The 19,817-nt window shown below is 35.2% G+C and overlaps 1 protein-coding gene across 1 annotated transcript in view; it reads left to right on the top strand.

The window, feature by feature from the left end:
* Positions 1 to 14,775, top strand: part of Arp1 (Actin-related protein 1) — a 29,677-nt gene extending 14,902 nt beyond the window's left edge. The window contains exons 5-9 of the mRNA XM_081762977.1: positions 1,043 to 1,186; positions 6,388 to 6,553; positions 7,741 to 7,914; positions 8,266 to 8,328; positions 12,173 to 14,775. Of these exons, the coding sequence (XP_081619103.1) occupies positions 1,043 to 1,186; positions 6,388 to 6,553; positions 7,741 to 7,914; positions 8,266 to 8,328; positions 12,173 to 12,316 (691 nt within the window). The 3' untranslated portion in view covers positions 12,317 to 14,775. The remainder of the gene's footprint in view (positions 1 to 1,042; positions 1,187 to 6,387; positions 6,554 to 7,740; positions 7,915 to 8,265; positions 8,329 to 12,172) is intronic.
* The last annotated feature ends 5,042 nt before the right edge of the window (positions 14,776 to 19,817 follow it).

Raw genomic sequence — 19,817 nt, 5'->3', positions numbered from 1 at the left:
GTTCAAATACATTTACACTAACATAGAGAACAGTGGTAATCAACTTTTGAGGTTATTGGGTCATCAGTGTTGCCAACCTGGTACAAAGTGTTATGTTTTCAAATAGCACTAGACGACCACACATTAGCATATGATTGCTGATATGAAAACATTCCTAAACATGGAACACTGTCTTCCGAAGTTTATGTGTGGTATAAACGAACGCTGAGGCCTCCATCGAATACCTTTCTCAATTATTTATCTAGGAAGACATGTAATAGTTGTGATCTATGAACCGTTGTTTACTATTAATTATGAGCTGTTAATTGACTTCACACTTGGACGCATTGACTTTGTAAAACGAAGCGGAAGGAACATTTTGATGTTAGCAATCATATGCTAACGTGTGGACGTCTAGTTCTGTTTGAGAACATAACACTTTGTACCAGCATTGGACCCATGTTTATATGAATATTTTTACTTATTTGGATGTCTGCAATCACCGCGTCGCTTTTGGACATGCATTTATGTTACACCATGTATATTATCAGGATTAATGTGTATTTTGTTACATCTGTAAGAGGCGAAGTTGTATACAGTTTCATCAATTTTAGGATCATACTGTTTATTTTGCAGCACCATTAACTTACTAGCTTGTACTTGTTCGTTTTCAAATTCAGCTTTAAATTTGCATTCAAACACTTCGTATGCATTAGCAGAAGAGCAGTTGTTAACAGACTGGTTGTACGCAGAAGTTGTAGGCAAACATTGTATAATATTTAGATATAGGCTGTGTGGATTTTCATGATTGAGGCCTGATCTTTGAACTGTTTAAAAATGAAGTTGCCGTCAGTTCGTTTTCATGTGCCGAGAATTTTTCAAAGACAAGTGAAAGAATCAATAAATAGGCGTAAATTTTACTGTTTTGGTAAGTGTTGTAAAATTAGAGTGTCACAGTGTAACATATGTATGTTGGTCAATTTTCATTGGAACCGATAATAACCAACATACACAGGTTATACGGTATATTGCACTATAAAACAATAAAACATTCGTTTTTCAGATATGCTACTGGAAGAACAACGGGTGTAGTTTTAGATGCAGGTGATGGAGTGACACACGCTGTTCCCATCTATGAGGGATTTGCGATGCCGCATAGTATCATGAGAGTGGATATAGCGGGTCGAGATGTCACCAGATATCTTAGGTAATCTATTGTTCAAATTTGTGTTTTTATGAGATGATAGAGTATGAATCAAAATATTGAAACTATTTGAAGCAAATACAATTATGTGATTAATATGACGTGGAGCCACTCAGTTCCGCCAGCGACGATGGAGAGAGAGAGACCAGTTTCAGAATCCTAAGATCCAGAACTGACCACATGTTTCTAGTAATGAAGTCTGGGTAGTAGAAGTCAAGGGAGGCGTAGTTCAACCTGATGTTCATGAAACCACACTTTTAGAGGTTCAGCAGTGTGAATTGGCGCAGTGTTGTCTTGGAAATTGCTTCATTGTCCGGAAACAGCATCTGGACCATAGGACTAGCACGTAGTCACTTAATGTCCACATAATCATTGGTAGTAATACATCCTGTGAGTGTAATCACAAAAGCCACGGAATTCCAGGAAATTCCAACATATTATCCCAGAGCCTCTGCTATATTTTACGGTAGGGCATTCGCTCTTTGGTCTTTGGTGATAATCCTCATCAATGCTCTCTGGTTCTTGTTACAGGGGCTCGGTCCTCTTCGTCCACTTTACTCTTTTGCCGTGAGTTCTGTAGGTCATCATCACCTTAGTCACTGTTCCTTGGCGGCCCACGTAACACATTGGCCATCTTAGGCACACTTGCTCCAAACAGCCTCGCGCCCACAGTTTGCCCGCTTCAACACACAGACGCAGGGTTACCATCTGAATAATCTGAATATATGAATACTTATATGAATATATGAATATATGAATATATATGAATACTTATCGATTTAAAAGAAGCACCGAAAGTCGGGGACAGGTTAGATATCTGAGTTGTCAACAGTCAGGTGGTGCATGTAGCGACGGACTGTTTTGGTAGTTATTTGTTAGAGCAAACTCCGTACTATGTCAGGAGCAGTAGAACGGCAGTGTGCAGTGAACAGAGCAGACGGTGATAGTGTGAAATGGGCGACCTTTCTGATTTCCAATGAAGGCAAATTGTTGGCTTTCGGTTATGTGGTGCGAGCGTGACAAAAAAGTGGCATCTGTGTTGCTTATGTCCAAAGGGAGAGTGTATAAGGTTTTAACAAGCTATAAAACTCCTGGCAAAGCCATATCGGCGGAGAGGAACATTGGTCGAAAAGATACCCTCAGTGACAGATCCTGACGAGCATTAAAGCGGATTGTGCTCAGAACCGTCATGTAATCGCGTTGCAAGTGACGGAGGAACTCAAGCAGCACCTCGTGTAGTCTGTGTTGACAATCACAGTCCGCCGCGAGTTTCATTACATCGACATACAGTGTCGGGTTGCACGGGCGAAATCGTTGATAGGGAACCATAGCGCTTTAGCACTACGCCAATGGTGCCGCGAACATACAACATGGATTGCCGGGGACTGGAAACTAGTGATATGGTCAGATGAGTCGCTGTTCACTTTATTTCAAATCATGTTTATGTGTGGCGGAGGCCCAAAGAAGCATATGACCCACAATATCTCTGTCCAACCGTGAAACATGGCAGGGGCTTTGTGATGCTGTGGGGCTCAATATTCTGATTTTCAGTTGGCGCTGTTCTAGCCCATTGGTCGTCCTGTCACTGTCCGTGATTATGTCGTCATTTTAGGAGTCCTTGTGCATCCTGTGGTTCAGATGTTGTTTCCGAGGCAATGACGTCATATTACAGGAATGTAATGCTGCCATTCACACAGTTGGAGCTGTTGCGGGATGGTTTGAGGAACATCGCGATGAAGTTGAACATCTCCACTGACTAACCCAATCACTGAACCTGAACACTAATCCGGCACAGAATTCAACTTCCATCTTTTCTCATGGAACTCAGTGATGCACCGCACGCGGAATAGTGTGACCTCTATGACTTCATTCCACGTTACATCAGATCTTTTCAGAGGGCCAACGACATATTAATATTGCAAGTTGCGCTTTTCTTCAAGTATTTACATTATATTGATAAAAATGCCCTTGTAACTTTTAAATTAACAGATGAAAGCTGATTAAATTTTGTACCATGCGGTCATCGACAGGGAGACATTGTTTGACATACTCTACAATACCATGAGTTTAACAGAGTTGCCAACCCAAAATAAAGTTGTACTTTTTCAAGTGTCACTTCGTTAGTATATTACATATTTCAAATCTACGTGTCTTAAAGTGTAGTGTCAAATGCTATTTTCAAGATATGACATGTATCTAACAAGTAGGAATAAAGTTGGAAGGAACTACTTTTTTTTAAAAAAAAAAAAAGTTTCATTTTATAAAAATAGTTAAATAAGTATCATATACAATCACATAAATGTTTTTAATAGATGGTCGATAATAATGTCATTTACAGCAATTTGATATCTCAAACCGTTCCAGAGGTATTACGAACATTGGTAAGTCTGCAGCACTGCTTAAAATATGTAATTGTGAGAACTTGTTGCAATTACAACTACCAAAATCTATTGCTATAATGTTATCGAATCTCAGGAAGCAAAACTAATTTTAACAATTTTTCTTAATTACGTCATTTTAAGTAGTGTAGTAATCTGTACCCATGCTTTTCATATCTCCGAAATGGTTTGGGGTATCAAATTGCTGTATTCCCGGTGGGAACACTCGGACGAAAAGGTGTAACAGCTTTTCCAGGTCAGCCATACTTAGTAAGTTTTTTTTCATTCACGCCAGGCAAATGCCAGGATGATGCCTAACATACAGGTCCCATGCTGTCGCCTTCCTTCCTCATTCCCCATACATGATGGAATGAGTGCTCGGAGAAGGCTGCAGAGCCTTAACTTCGCCACGTAAAAGAAGTCATAAATAAATAAATGACGGGTTTTAGGCCATAGATGCCGGTAATGTCCAAAAATGTGTGTAAATAAATAAATTAAATTGGTGTAAATTGCATTATGATCTTTACGTTTATTAGAAACCATGTGTTCCAGTGTAATACTAACTTAAGCACTTTTTTCGAAATAAAAGCTTTTAAAAAGATAATTCAACCACTTCTAACTTTGTTCCTGTTTAGTTGAAATATGTCATATCATGATCATAGAATTCTATACTAAAGTACTTTCGAAAGTCTCATTGCACTCTCGAACGTATTTCAGTATGCAGCCATGCCTGTCTCACATTATTATTGTTGTAGAAGCTTCAAAAATTTGGATGTTGTGTGGATGTTCGTGATAATGTAACTTCTTAGTTCGTGAGACTGAATAATAAATGTGATATGGTAAGTTTTCGTTTAACAATATGTAATAACATGACGTAGTACCATTTGAAAAAATAGTTTTGAGGTTGGATTGGCAGCACTGTTAATCTGGTGGTATTACAAAGTATGTCAAACCTATCCTTCTGTCGATACTTCCATGGCACAAAATGTCACTTATTTTCACTTATTTGTTCAAAAGTTACCAGAGCGTTTGAAGATAATGATATATATATATATATATATATATATATATATATATATATATATATATATATATATAAAATAGTCTACAAGAGTCCTCTTCTGTCCTGTCAGTTTTGAGACATCGTCGTTTGTTACTCTCTCTCCTCCATTTTATCATCTTCATCTTCCTCTAGCACCATCTTTGGAAGTTCTCTAAATATTTCTTCTGTAACTTCCGTAATGTCCAAGTCTCCGAATCATACAATGAAATACTCTATATATAGCACTTGACCAGTTTCTTCCTTAGTCTAATATTCTAATATTAAGCCTTTTCTTGTTAAGATGCCTCTCGGTCTGCGGCAGTCTTCTCTTTGGTGCAATAAGCGTCTCCCGTCAAAATCTTCCCAGATATTTGAAATGATAGACCACTTCAAGTTCTCTTTGTTTTACTCTGATCCTAGGAGCGTTTCCACGGGATATTCTCATGACTTTTCGGCATTGATTTGCACTCCATATTGTTTCCCAGTGTCAATAATTAATTTGTCCATCTCCTGCAGTTCTTCTTCAGCTCGAGCTATGGTAACTCTGTCATCCGCATACCTTACCTTGTTAATGATCTGCCCTCCAATCTTGATATGTTCACTTGGATATATGCCGTAATTTGTTTGATGCGCAATTATTGCCAGGCTTCTGAGGTTAGGGGTTAGACCAGAGGTAGCAAACCTTTTTTTGTTTTAAAGATTGCATTGACAATGGCTGTTTGCCAAGAAGTCCGCATATGATATGTTTGAGTAGACCTAATTTTTGTAGTTATTTGTTAAATTAATAATGCACATGAACATATTAAAACTATTATTTAGCACTATTGATATGTGTAACCTCAGAATTATATTTATCGTATATTTCTTATATAATTTAGCACTTTTCACTACAGGCCCAGGAGGCCGCACTCTACGACTCTGAGGGCCGCAGGTTCTCCACTTGTGATTTAGAGAATAAGCAGATTAAACTCATAACTGAGATACAACTCGTAGTATCATTATGGATATTTGAAAATTTAAACTTCAATTGTATTATAATATAAAACAAATGTGGCTCCTTATGTGGTATTTCAGCTTTCTTCTTTAGTGTTAAATCACCTTTGCTGCATTATGCAAAGAATCAAAACAATTCATGAAAAGTAATCACTTTAAGCGATCTTGTAATGAGAAATCCAGAAGATTACAACAGAGAATTGTTAAAGATAATCTTGTTTGAGAATGGTTCATTTCGTGTTTATGAATGTTTTTCTACCGGGACTTAAAGTTTGGACATAATGGCTTGAGCAGTATACACACTAAGGCTTATGCCTTGAGAGTCCAGTGTCTTGGATCATTAAATCATATTCGTGTGAATATTCGCACAAGTTTAGAAGTTACTTAACCTGGCATTCAACACTGGAGATTTAATAATTGCAAGCAATATAAATATGAAGATTAGTAGATTTTATTTATTTAATTTGGTTATTAAAGCTCATTATCATATTAAGGTTCACTAATTATATCTTGTATTAATGGGAAAAGCGCTTCCATAAAGATTCGTTTATGAAGTTAATGTGGTAAAACAAGTAGGTCTACGTTTCTACTCGCACGCGTGGACAGCATTTCTTGATACAAAGTCTTCGAAAACCGGAAAAGCATGTGTTTTTGTCTTATTGTAATTCTACCATGGGTTATAGGTTTTTGAAGTAAAATGTTCAAGATTTCTTGAACATATCTGAATGTTGAGTATGGTATGCAGTTTGTATTTCGATTTTTGTATTTATAATATGTATAATCCATTTCAGATTGTTGTTACGAAAAGAAGGTGTAAATTTTCGAACTTCTGCTGAGTTCGAAATTGTTCGCACAATTAAGGAAAAAGCCTGCTACCTCTCTAGTAATCCTCAAAAGGAAGAAACTGTGGAGACTGAAAAGTTGCAGTACACCCTTCCCGATGGCAGCATATTAGAAGTAAGATCACTTCTTAAATGACAATTATTTTCGTGTGTTACACATTTGTTATAATCCTACTTTTAGAATATTTTTGTTAATTACTTATAATGGTTTGTGTGCTGTACGTATGATTATAGTATAGTGTATGCATTTTCTGAGTAGTTGTAAAAAATTATAACTACCTACTGTGTCCAAAGTCCAGATACTCTTCACTAAATTGTTTCAGCAATCTCTGTTGCCTTTGGTAGTAGCTCTGGAATGAACCAGAAGAACATTTTTCCATTCAGGCATGGAAACAATGAGCATTATCTTGTAAGATCCAGACACCACCTATAAAGTATTTCTGTTGTGTTATCTTTCTGAAAAAGATCCGTCAAACAATTAGAGTGGAATTCCAGAAGACTGTTAGTATCAGCGTACCAACCGACAGTTGCGCGCATACTTTTCTAGGTGGCGAAGAATCGTGCTGTTTCCATATTTTGAACCATGGTCTCTGTGAATCAGAGATGCATCCATGTTTTATTCTTTGTAATAATCGGAGCTCAGAGATAGTGCTCGCCTTTTGTATGACGGTCTCTGCTTCGACTCCAGGCCATGTGAGTTTACGATGGACAACATTGTTTCCATGGGTTTTCTTGTGTTTCTCTGTTGCCTCTTACATTCTTATTCCACCAATTATTTTATAATCATTCACTTTCATTAATTGTCCGTCTGCCTTACATAAAGGGTATAACGTGTGACGTCATTTTAAGATTTCGTGTATAATTAATTGGCGTTGTTTTTCTAAGAAAAGTAAAACGAAAAATCTACAGAACAATTTAATTTTCTAATGGGCGATAAGAGGAGCAAACAGAGAATTCATTACGCTGACACTTTGCTCATATGCTGTCTCCATTCTACGTGTATACACACACAGCTCTAACATAGAAACATATCAGTACGGCTTAGCAAATGAGTGTATCCCATATAGAAATACCTCGTTTGTACACGTAATTATATTTTCGTATTTAGTTTAAGCAGTCAACTCTTGTACTTATTATTGTTTTTGTGTTATACCTATGCTACACTAGATCACAAAAGCACACTTAAAAAGAAAGAAAGGAAAAAAACTTACTCTTAAGGAGGTTTTCTTTAAGAAGAAAATAATGTTCTTACGATATATTGTAAGTAATAAAATGACTAATTTTTTTTAACTTGATTTCCAGATTGGTCCGGCAAGATTCAGAGCTCCTGAAGTTCTGTTTCGCCCTGATTTAATTGGTGAAGAATATGAAGGACTTCACGAAGTTTTGTTATTCTCTATTCAAAAATCAGATTTGGATCTTCGTAAAGTTTTATTCCAGAACATAGTACTGTCAGGAGGTTCAACATTATTTAAGGTATTTATTATTTTTTAAGATTATTTTTTATTTTTATTATTATTTTGAAGGAGGTCTTAAGGTCTTATTGCATTTTGCTGTTATTGGATACTGAAATCAGTTTTTAGTTGTTACAAAGTTTACAAAGTTTATTTCTTTGAAGAAACATCTTAGAAAATAGAAACATAAAATCTAATATAGTCAACTTCTAAAACATTATTCCTAATTTGAAATCTTCCTGTTCTGTAAAATGTCGGAAAATAAGTATGTAATGATAGAAAGTTTATTGTGGTTTATAGTTGAGTAGGAAATATTTTTAAAACATATTTGTAAATTATGACTTTTATGCTCATTGCATATATGAACTTACAGGGTTTTGGAGACCGATTGCTAGCAGAAATTAGAAGGTTAGCTCCAAAGGATATTAAAATACGGGTAAGTTGTTTTTAATGTAATGTAAGTAGTCTCTACGAAATTGTTTTAAGATTTACGCATTTGATCATTTAGCTTCAGAACTGGTATTACGTATAGCAGAAAGATAGTGTATTGTTATCTCGTATATGTATGTTGATGCGGACAAAATTTGTTATAAATGTGGGCTAGTTTTTCACGAAATCATGAAACTAATAGCTTATGTAATATGTAAGAAAACTGTCAAATAAATGCGCAACCTTGTAACCTATCCAAGAGATCGACTTTAGGCAGTGTATTGATGAGTCCAAAATTAATTGTTAAATGCAGTCTGATAAAATGACATATTTAATACAAAACAGAAGCGTATTAATTTTGAAATACTAAAGAAAAGAAATTTTCATAAATTTTAAATTATTTCATTTTCACAGTATCACTGGAATCTGATCGCTGGACTCAGACTAATTTTTTTGTGGATGTTGCTTAAATTTCTCGAATTCAACTAACCAAACATTTCCATGCATAAAAGCTAGTGGTTCATGTGCTACTAAGGTGCACATATATTTTTTTCTTTCTTTTTTAAGGAAATAACACATTAACAACATTAGAAATAGCCCTGTAAAGAAATATATTATATACTGTATGTGATTAAAAGTATCTGGAACACTCAATGTTTGCTCATGAGTCTACCTCGTGTAGTGATCTAATACGGGTTCGAACCATCTACACTTTGCTTTCATGACAATATCGATTCTTGTAGTCGTACTTCCGATGAGGTGGCGCAAGGTATCGTAGAGAATGACAGCCCATTTTTCGCGGAGAGCTGCAATGAGAGCTGATGTTGATGCGGATCTTTGTGGTCTGACTCGAAGTCAGCATTCCAATACAACCTTAAATGTTTTGCTGGGTTCAAATGAGGACTTTGAGCAGGTCAATTACAGGTATGTTATCGTGAAGCCAGTGCTCCACAGACCGTACAGTATGTGTCGGTGCTGTCATGTTGATATACACAATGCTCGTCCCCGACGTGATGGGTAGGACTCCGTTCACCAAATATCCTTCAAGTCCCCACTTTCCATCGAAACGCCATGCGTATTCCGTAGTTCATCATTCCAAACAAGGTCTTGCCACTGTTACGTGGCCTAGTGTCCAATAGCATCACTTCATATACCATGTGAGATCGTCGCCTAGCCGTTGTCGGTTTTATGTATATATAGTTGCTGGTCATGGAAGCCAAGTTATATATACCACCGCATACCTGTGATGCCAGGAGTAGATAATGCTACAGTTTATAATTCCTCGATAACGATAGGTGATTGATTGTCTCTCAGAACGAAACTTTACTGCTCGACGGTCTCTGGAGGTCAAAAACGAGGTCAGTCGAACTGGTTGGTCTGAATATCGCGTCACATTTTCACTTCAATGTGACACGGGGAGCAGTTGATCTAAATATGTTTAGGACGACTAATCTCTCTCCGTTATTTATTACACCTATGATAGCGAATCACTTGAGCACTTTCGAAGTTCATATATGCACAGAAAGGCCCATTCTGCAGTCACTGTTCTACAACACTGAAAAGCACTCTTCTTGAGTGGTATGTGGATACTTTTGATCACATAGTGTATATAAAAGAGGATAGATCTCACTCTGTTTCCAAATATCTCAGAAATAATCAATGAGCAGATTCGATAATAATTTACAAAAAGTATAATCTAAAAACCCAGCGTTGATACCACGTAAAAACAAAGTTATTAACGGACTGTAACAATTATGTCTCAGACAGTTTCATCAGGAGTATATGAAGTATCCGGGTTGTGTGAAGGCATATATAAATAGGAATGATAAAAAGGAATATAAAGGCTAATTAAGGAATATACAGTGTCAAGAAACATGAGTCTTGCTATATTCCGATTTCAAATCATTTAGCAGAAAGTAAGCACAATAAAAATGAATAAATTTTATGTAGATCAAAATCTTAAAAATTCTTACGAGTCATTTCCCATTTGCACAAAACTATCAACGTTGAATACAGACGAGGGCAACAAAGAAATTGTGGAATTATAGAAAGATATAAACAAAAATACCAATATTAACAAAAAATTGGCTACTTACCAATGAATCCTCCCTTAAAAAATTTAAAGATTTTGACGTTTCGGAACTCTCAACTGGTTCCTTCCTCAGTGGCAAGGTAAAAAGGATTAAAACGGAAAGGAGATAAAAGGAGTAAAACCAGGAATCGGTTACCAAAAAATCTTTCTAGCAAAAGTTTAAAAAAATACTGAGATACCAATAAATGAATAAATAAATCAGGATATCAGAGCCCTTTATGAGAACAAATTACCAAGTTACAGCACAATCATAGGTTAAAAAAGACAAGGATATTCCGGTGCAAAGCAACTTGACAACTATGCATTTGAAATTTGGTGAAGAAAAATTGAAGTAAGCTAAGCAAATGCTAGTATACGTTTTAAAAATCCAGTTTTACTGCTACTAAATTTAGAAAAAACGATAGCTGAATTAAGAAGACAAGAAAACAAGACGAAGAACGCATCAAATCAAAGATTAAAGCTAAATCAAGGTATTGATATAGTGTATAGCTCACCTTATACTCACCAAAACCTAAACATTATCTAGCTATGGATTCAGAGGAAAATACCAGCGTCAGGTGTCGGAAATTTAATCAGAAGAGAAATCACGATTTATATAAGTGAAAAGGTAAACGATATTATAAAATAACGTATGTTTTGCTCAGTATTACAAATATTTTTCTCTTGATTTACTAAGCATTTCATCTACATTTCCCTTCTATATTCTCGGAACGAAGCAAAACATGGAATATCTACTTGCACAACTCTGCTATCTCCAACATCAATCGTAATGTTATCATGGATATAATTGTTCAAACATGCTTCCCAACAATTGTCAGTTCCTCCAATCGTTTCTCTGTTACCCTAAGAATAGCTCCTCTGCTTCCAACTATTACAAGCAATACCGGAATTCCTTATTTCTGTTGAAGACTTCCTTCATCTTTATAGTTATCTATCTTCTCCCAGACCGCTGCTTCTGTACTGTCTCCTTCCTTAAATCTCATTAATACATGTCTCCTTAGGTCGAGTTTCAATCGTGATCCTAGTTTCTGTAACTCTATATCGTCTTCTTGCTAACACTGCTTCAATGATATTGACGATTTCATCATGCCTGTGCTTGCGTTTACGTTTATACACGAATCACTCACCAATCACATGGTCCAACGTCTCGTTTCTATGCTTACATTTACGACAAGTCACTCCGTTGGTCTGTTTAGCACTGGCAAGAACCACTTTTATCCTGAAGGTATTCGATCTCATTTTAAGGGCGTCAGTGAATATGTTAACGCCCATCAAACTCATCGAACAAGAAGTTACTCGATACAACTGATCCCTTGAAATGTTTGATGCCTTTGCCCTGGAATTCTTGGTTCTTCCATTTCCTAACTCCCCCTCGAGATATTAAGAAAATTGAGCTCTGCTGTAAGACCTAACTCACCTATTTAAACAGTTCATCAATGTTTTGCAAATGAAATTTAAATTTTAGAATCCTTGCATCAAAAGAGCAAAATGTGTTTATAAAGTGATTCATTCAATCATCATGTGAATGACTTAACCTGGCGAACAAGGGCACAGACTTGAAGTAGTTGAAGCCATACAGTAAAACTCCCACAGTCTTATCAACGAGTAAGGATACTACTTACCATCTGAACTATTAGAGTAGAAATGCGTCACTTACTATCCTTAAATAAATAATGATTTATTTATCTATTTGTATTTTATGTAAAATAAGGTAATTATGATAGTTAAATTATATTTGTTGTTTTCTTATTTCTTTCAGATATCAGCGCCACAAGAGCGACTATATTCCACGTGGATTGGTGGTTCTATTTTGGCTTCTTTGGACACATTTAAGAAAATGTGGGTCTCAAAGAGGGAATATGATGAGGAAGGGCAGCGTGCTATTCACAGGAAAACATTCTAAGAGCACACCAGCTTATATTTAACAAAAAATAACGTTTCGTCGGCGAGTGTCTACTCTCTGTTTAGGTTGGCTGTGGTCTTTATATATCGCTGCCTGGGGGTTGTTCTTCACTTTTGCCCATTTCACACATGGACTTGTAATTGCGTCAGCAGAGGGCAACTGACATCAAGAACTGTGTTCCCAGGAAAGAAAGCAAAATAAAAATGCAGAGACAGCAAAGTTTATTTTTTGTTCATTCTTTGTATGTTTCTGCTTGAGTCAGCTTTAAATTAAAAATAAAAATATCCATCTGTGTCTGCGTAGACACATGTGAAGTTATGAAAACACCGCCAATAATATATACACTTTAGTCCTCCACCTATCCGCCTTGCACATTATTCCTTTGTCCGGTGGTAATACGTGTAGATTGTTTCTGTCTTGCCTGAGGGATTTTTGTGGTGAAATTCTATTAGTGGGACTGTCAAATAAATATCAACAGATTTAACACAAAATTATATTTGGCAGCTTCTCTGTTACTTTTTAACTTAGAAAAAGAGCTAACCAAAGATTGTATCTGTGAAAGAAATTGAACTTCACAGTGTGTAGTATTTAATGGATATAAATTAATTATTTTGAACACCGCTTTAAATATTGTTTTCTATTCCTGTGTGAATCACTTGTTTCCTTGATATAAGGCATGCTTTTCGTGAAATTATTGTAGTATGGAAGTCGAGGAAAATAAGATACCTTTAAGGGAGTTTATTCTGCTTCCCGAAATGAAAATTTGTACAGTAAATCATGACTATATGAATATAAATCGAGCATCCGCGACAAGTTTAAAAAACCTACTAGAAAAGTTGGTTTTCTTGTGTGTATATGAAAACACTATAAAGAATTTCCCAGTTTGAAAGATGTAGTTCAGGACTGCCATCTTATCTTCATGTTATGCTTTATGGGAGAGACATTATAGTCTTTCCTATAAAATAATATTGCACAAAACTTTTGCTGAGTACTTCAAGTTAATTTCTAGTGTATTCTGCTGTTTCTGGAAACCTTTTTGTATCCATTATCGGTCTGTCGTACTTTCAGATCATATTTACACCACTTATGTGATTTAAATTAGTTACAACTTTTCTTTTTATTCATCTTTGGGGTTAATTATGTATATAATGTAATATTAATGCTTGTATTTTTAATAAATACCATTATAGTCAGTTAATTCAAATTGTATCGATGATTTTTTTAGAAAAAGGAAATTATTTAATCCAAAAAAAGAACAGTATATTATTCTGTAACAGCTAATGGAAATAATTAATTAATACTGCCTTGTCTTTTGTATAGATACCATACATTTCCTGCTGATTCCTCAGTTTGCGTTATTTGTGGTATCCTTACTTCCAAACTGTTAAATAGAATTTACAAACTTGAGTACTTACTGTTGAGTATTTTATTTATATATTACTGGTTTTCAGACATCAATTATGAAACAGTACAAACATTCCATCAACAGAATTAATGTATGATAAAAAAAAAAAAAAAAAAAAAAAAAAAAAAGTTACTCAATTCCCGATCGCGATAATGGCCGTAACATTATTAAGCCTGGCAATATCGCGATTTGGCATACATTGTACTATACGGGATTTTAAATGCAGAATACGGTGTACGTAGATCAACGAAAGAAAGTATTTGCCATTTCAACTATATTTTTGATGTATGGAAATTTGACGAAATAAAAAGCATGTGCCAACTTGATTTTTTTTTACGAAAACAAGTGATTTCATAGATAAACAGTATCAAGTAAGGCGTTGAATATTTATATTCGCGTCACATAGAAACTGAATTTCTAAGAGGGAAAGGCAGAATGTGTTTTGACTGCAGTAAGTTTTAGTAATAATAAGTATGACAGAACTTTTTATACTTGTTGCCTTGTATCAAAGAAACGAGTGTTCAAATTTCACGATATTTCCATATTACCATTGTTTATTTTTAAACTGTGTTATATATTTTTCTTTTATTCTTTGTTGATTTATATATGTATATATAAATGCTGCTGGTAACACACAGTTATACTTAAAACGTTATGCAGAATTGATTAGTAGAAAAATCAATGTTTAATAATTTATTACTTGGTGTTTAGTGCCTTTTTATTAAATCAAATAAGTCCAGTAATATTTGTTAATTGCGTGCACACACAATGTTGGAGGACTGGTTACACTATTTGCCTTCAGAGAAACATATTTGCAAACCGTGTTATAATTTTTGTATATTTGTAACACCGAATTAAAAATAATAATAAAAAAAAATCCAAGCAGCTTGCAATGCCTATTGTTGCAAAACTGAACTTGTTAAGTCAAAAAGAATTATTTATAGTAAATCATGTGCAATTCAAAGTACTATATTCTTAAATAATAGATCTGATTGAATATGAAGACCGTTAAGCTGGATATTGGAAGAATAAATTACATTTATTGTAATTTTTATTCGTCTTTTACTCAGGAACCATAATATAGTATTCATAATTACTGAAGTGTTTGAAAATAATGTCAGAAAAATATTTTTTGATGTTGGTAATAACGAAAATAATTAACGAACGGATAGCTTCGAGCGTAAGGCCTTATTTCCCGACTACAAATTCCTGATGATAATTCCTTAACAGGTACTGAATCTGTGAGTACAGCACAGTAAAATAGAACTGCAAACTTTTTAGTTTAAAAAGAGTGTATCAAATCTCGAAAGTAACAGGTGTAGTGGTCCCAATACAGATGCCAAGAAGCCGTTAACTTTGTATTATTTATGAAAGATCTTCACACTTTGAGTTAATTTCATCCTAAGAATAGATGTTTATTTGTAGACTTAATTCACTTCAACTTCTTCATGTGAGTAAATATAATTTCAATATTTTGATTAACAACCAACAATCTTGGTTGCGAAGGTAGAATGAGTTGGATTTGAAGTGGACAAAGATTTTAAAACTACATTGTAAATTTCTTTGATCCAGATGAGCGCTGTTAAATGAAATTAGAGCTAGATATTTAGTGTTCCCAACTGTTGTGTTTGCTTTTATTATATACATTGTTTGTCTATCTAAGATTAGCGTCCCTTTTTAGCAAGGAGACCGTATGAAATATGAACTCATATATAGTTAAAGGTGGAATCCGAACCACTATAATGCATTCAGTCTCCCATTGAAAATCGAACTTGGGACCCTGTAAACTAAAAGCGTGCGCGCTAGCCACTAGACTAGCAATTACCATCTAAAAAATAAGTTCTATGTTTGTACGCTTCAGAGATCGTTGTGTTTGTACAACTAGCTAAAAGGTGAATTAGGCCAGTAACGTTAATAATCTAACTTTTGATCAGTTGACGCCCACGTATATATTGCAGATTCCGATACATAATGTGAGAAGTAACTTAGTGTAGAAGCCGGTGTGCCGAACACACATCACTCTGTTTACTGTGCGTAATATGGCTGTCCAATAACCTTCCATGAAACATAGTTTAAGTTAGAGGGAATTTAGATTACTTGTTACTTTCCAATATACAGAAAAAAGTTAAAATGTAAGATGACGAACAGAAGCGACATCTTAATACTTGTAAGGACATCAAATGAACAAATTTTAGATCTATTATTATATTTATTATTATTGATAATAATAATAATAATAACGTACATGATCATATTCAAATTTATAAACAAATAATTCCTAAATTACAATACAAACAGTTCAAGATACAAAATTACTTTACTTCCTCGTAAGGAAATCAAAAATAAATTGTCCATTGCATATTTGGATCGGACATCGCAGAAACATGAAATTTTTGTATAATATCCACTTTTACTGTATACTGTCAATACTTAATTATAATCATGGTTTTGGTGCATCTTGCCCTGCTCTAGCTCTTTAAACAAGTATTGGGTAGAAATTGATCTTCCCTAATGAGCAGTGACGTTGTAGACTACTCACTTGGGAGAGTATATAAAAAGTTATTACTGTTGTCCATGAGACGAGACACTTCTTTCTTTTGACTATGTTAATTGCAATTACTTACAGGGTGGGCAGAAAGAAAAATTCTATTTTCCATGATGCGTAGTGCGGTAAAGTGTCCATTAGTGGCACTAAGTTCACACAAAAAAGAATCCGAGATTTTTTTAGGATAACTCTTTGATTTGCCGAATATGCCTTAAGTTTTCCTAAAATGCTAATTTTTGAAATTTTCAAACAATAATTTTCTTCTTTATTCGGCTGTCTTTACGTGTATATTCATGTTTACTATGCTAAATGTAAGTATATTTGCTTTATACAGCTTTTAGCTTGTTTTGCATTCCGAAACAACATGAAACAATCCAGATCTCATCACAAGGAGGTATTATACGGCGAGTTCCGACTACCTCTCACTCACTAAATGTTGTGTTCAGAGTGTTTCACCTCTTTTGTGGTGCGAAATCCTTCTTAAAGATGAGTTTTGGCTTTTTTTTTTCTTTCTTTCTTTTTTTCGTGATTGCAGCTATGATGAAGGCATTTTTCTCTTCCTTCATTTCCACACATCTTCAAAGCAGCTTCTATCACAATTTTAACCGTTCTTTCAACAATCAGTGAGTTATTTGGAAAACAGTTTCTTTCAACATCAACCTTGAATTTATGTTGTCTTCAATTTCTTTTGAAGACAGACTTTTCGAGATTGGAGACTCGCTGCTACCGATTGAAGTCCAGTCGATGCAGTCAAAACTTTAAGGCATTTTCGGGAAACCAAGGAGTTGTTCTAAGAATCTCAAGTTTTTTGTGTGCACTTAGTGCCACCAATGGTCACTTTTCCTCACTAACCATAATCCATTATTTTTCGGCCTACCCTAGTAAGTAATTGCAGTTAACATAAATAGTCAAAACAAAGAAACCGGCGAGATGTTGAAACAAAACTTACAACTTCTGCCTATTTATACACGATGAGTGACAATGTAATGCAATGACATGTAGTGGCATACCAAACAAGCTTCTGTCATCTGCAGGTACATTGTCGAAATTAAACTGCCTACATACTAATCTGTGGTCCAATCCCAGCCCGTTCCTCCTGATAAATCAGTTTCACCAAAAATGCCGCTTACTTGCCGAGAAGCTAGCAGGACCCAACACATTCTAGATGTTGCTTTTCATGATATTGCGTGCTGGAAGCTCCCGATTTCTGATAAATTTCGCCCATTGTGGTTTTCTACAAGATAGTTCAAAACGTTTCGATTTTTGAAGGAAGAATGCCAAATTGACACAAGGTTTCCAGAACTTGGTGCTGCTCCCAGAAGCAAACATTGTTTTGTTTCCCTTCCGTGTTACTCCCTTTGAGAAGCTGAAAAAGGAAAGGTTTTGTAGTGTGGATGGTTTTTCAAATTCGGGAAAGTTAAATCCAAGAGCTCAGGGTCATGAAAGCTGCTCTAGTCATCGCTCAGCATTTTGGAAATGGAAATGGAAAGGCAAATGCTATTTGATTGATTACAGTCCACAAAGACAAAATTCTCGGTCAAAAGGTGGAGAGAGATTTTGGAACGTATCATCTTACTGATTCTATTACTTGCAGAACTTTTTTTTTTTTTTTTTTTTTCGTGGACATAGAGAGTAACTGAAAATCCGAGTCTAGGGAACTTTAGTTCGAATCAAGTTTCTTCGAAAGAAGGTAGGTCAAAGATCATTCTTATTTTTCTCTTGACATTCAAAATGAACTGATCAACCTTCTTATAGAAAAAGTTTACTAACACATATTTAAAGCTTTGAAAGTGCGAAATAATTCAGTATTATTTTTGATTCAAGTTATTGCTTTCATGTGGAATAGTTGTCACAAATTATTCAATTTGTGATGCAGCAAAACTCAGCTCAACTTCGGGAAGCATTTATTGTTTTCATTGCTATTGAGGGTAAGGCTGCTGGTAGAAGTTCTGCCGACATGTTACACAAACTTCAGTGTGATGGACTTCACATTCACGATTGCAGAGGTCAAGCGTAGACAAGCAGCAGGGTGTCTATCGGTCACAAATCAGAAAATGGTTATGAAAGTCAAGAAATTTAGCTTTTGGATCACGTTTTTTAATTTTTATTTTATTTATTTATTTTTTATCTGTACAAATATAAGTACAGACTGGAAAATTTTGTTCTATAAAACGTCAAAATTCATCAAAAATGTTTGTGGTCGGCTTTAGACGCTACCAATTCGCAAGCAAAGCATGCTTCTATTGCATGCATGAAAATTCAACCCAAATTCGCTCTTTAGAAGGTTGCGAAATTTTATGGTTTGGGAAAGAAAAGGTCACGAAATTTCATTTTAATAGACACCCTGAACCAGGCTGCAATGGCCGATCACCATTCTGAGGTCAAACTTTGATACGGAATGCAAATCCTCTTGCCGTATTATTCATTCCCTGCAACAATCATTCCTTGAATCATGTTGACGTACACGCTGCGCAAGTGTTAGCAATCACTTTCTTTAGAATGTTGAACATTTATTTGTGTTCTGTAGATGTACTTATAGGTGGAGTGTTCTTCAAAAGTACGTTAGGATTGATCAAACGCGAAAGTAATACTCGATTGGGTTCAAAAGTGAAAGCTGTAAAGTTACTTTCTAGTCAACTGGATCGGGTTATTAATGGACTGGAACTATGTGACACCTCGACTGAAATCTTGATATCCGAGGAATTACAGATCTTCTTTCAAACATCCTTTCATTTAACTTCATAGCCTTGCTTTATTTCTAGTCTGAAGTACCCAACATGTTTGATCGGATACAAAAATGTCTGCAATCTAAGGATATGAGTTCCTATTACATTTTTATTCAGTGGGAGAGGATAATGAGCAACTGATACTTGGAAACTCAACCTGCCGAAGCACGTCACACATGGAACGTTACAGTAGAGGGCACACTGTAGATGATGATGCATACCTGAGGAAGAAGTAATGATGAACTGTTGACTGCAGAAGACGAAATGAAGTTCTAAATGAAATAAAACTACAAATGTGTAACTGACTTTCTCAGATCCGAGACCTAAATGATAGATTTGGATTTCTCTGTTGCGCTGCCGATTTTGTTCACCAGCGTTCAGATGAAACTGAAAAAAGAATGAAAGTATATTGTTCTGACTTAGCATTCTTGTATCCCAATTACCTTGACTATGTGGAATTACACAAGGATTATAATATCATCATTCGTTCACTAGGATATGCACAGGAAGCTAAAGAATAGCTGAATATTTCCACAAGACATTCTGAGATACATAGCTTTTATGGGCTTAAACTCTATAAGTTTGGCTACTTCAGTTCAAATTTTGATTAATGCCACATGGTATCTGTTACATGGTGATAAAATTGTACTTCCTTCCACTAGAACCAGGAGAAACTTACAAATCTGACTATTCTTTCCATAGAGTATGAAACAATATCGCCTTTAGATTTTGAGGATATAACAATCATTTATAGCTTCCAAATTACGAAATATTTCATACTAAATGTTAACGCAAAAATAGGTTAGTGTGAGACAGTAGTTAATA

Source organism: Thermobia domestica, chromosome 1, assembly GCF_964235325.1.
Source record: "Thermobia domestica chromosome 1, izTheDome1.hap1.1, whole genome shotgun sequence".
NCBI lineage: Eukaryota > Metazoa > Arthropoda > Insecta > Zygentoma > Lepismatidae > Thermobia > Thermobia domestica.
Note: the sequence above shows the minus strand (reverse complement) of the source record. Positions and strands in the feature narration are given on the sequence as shown.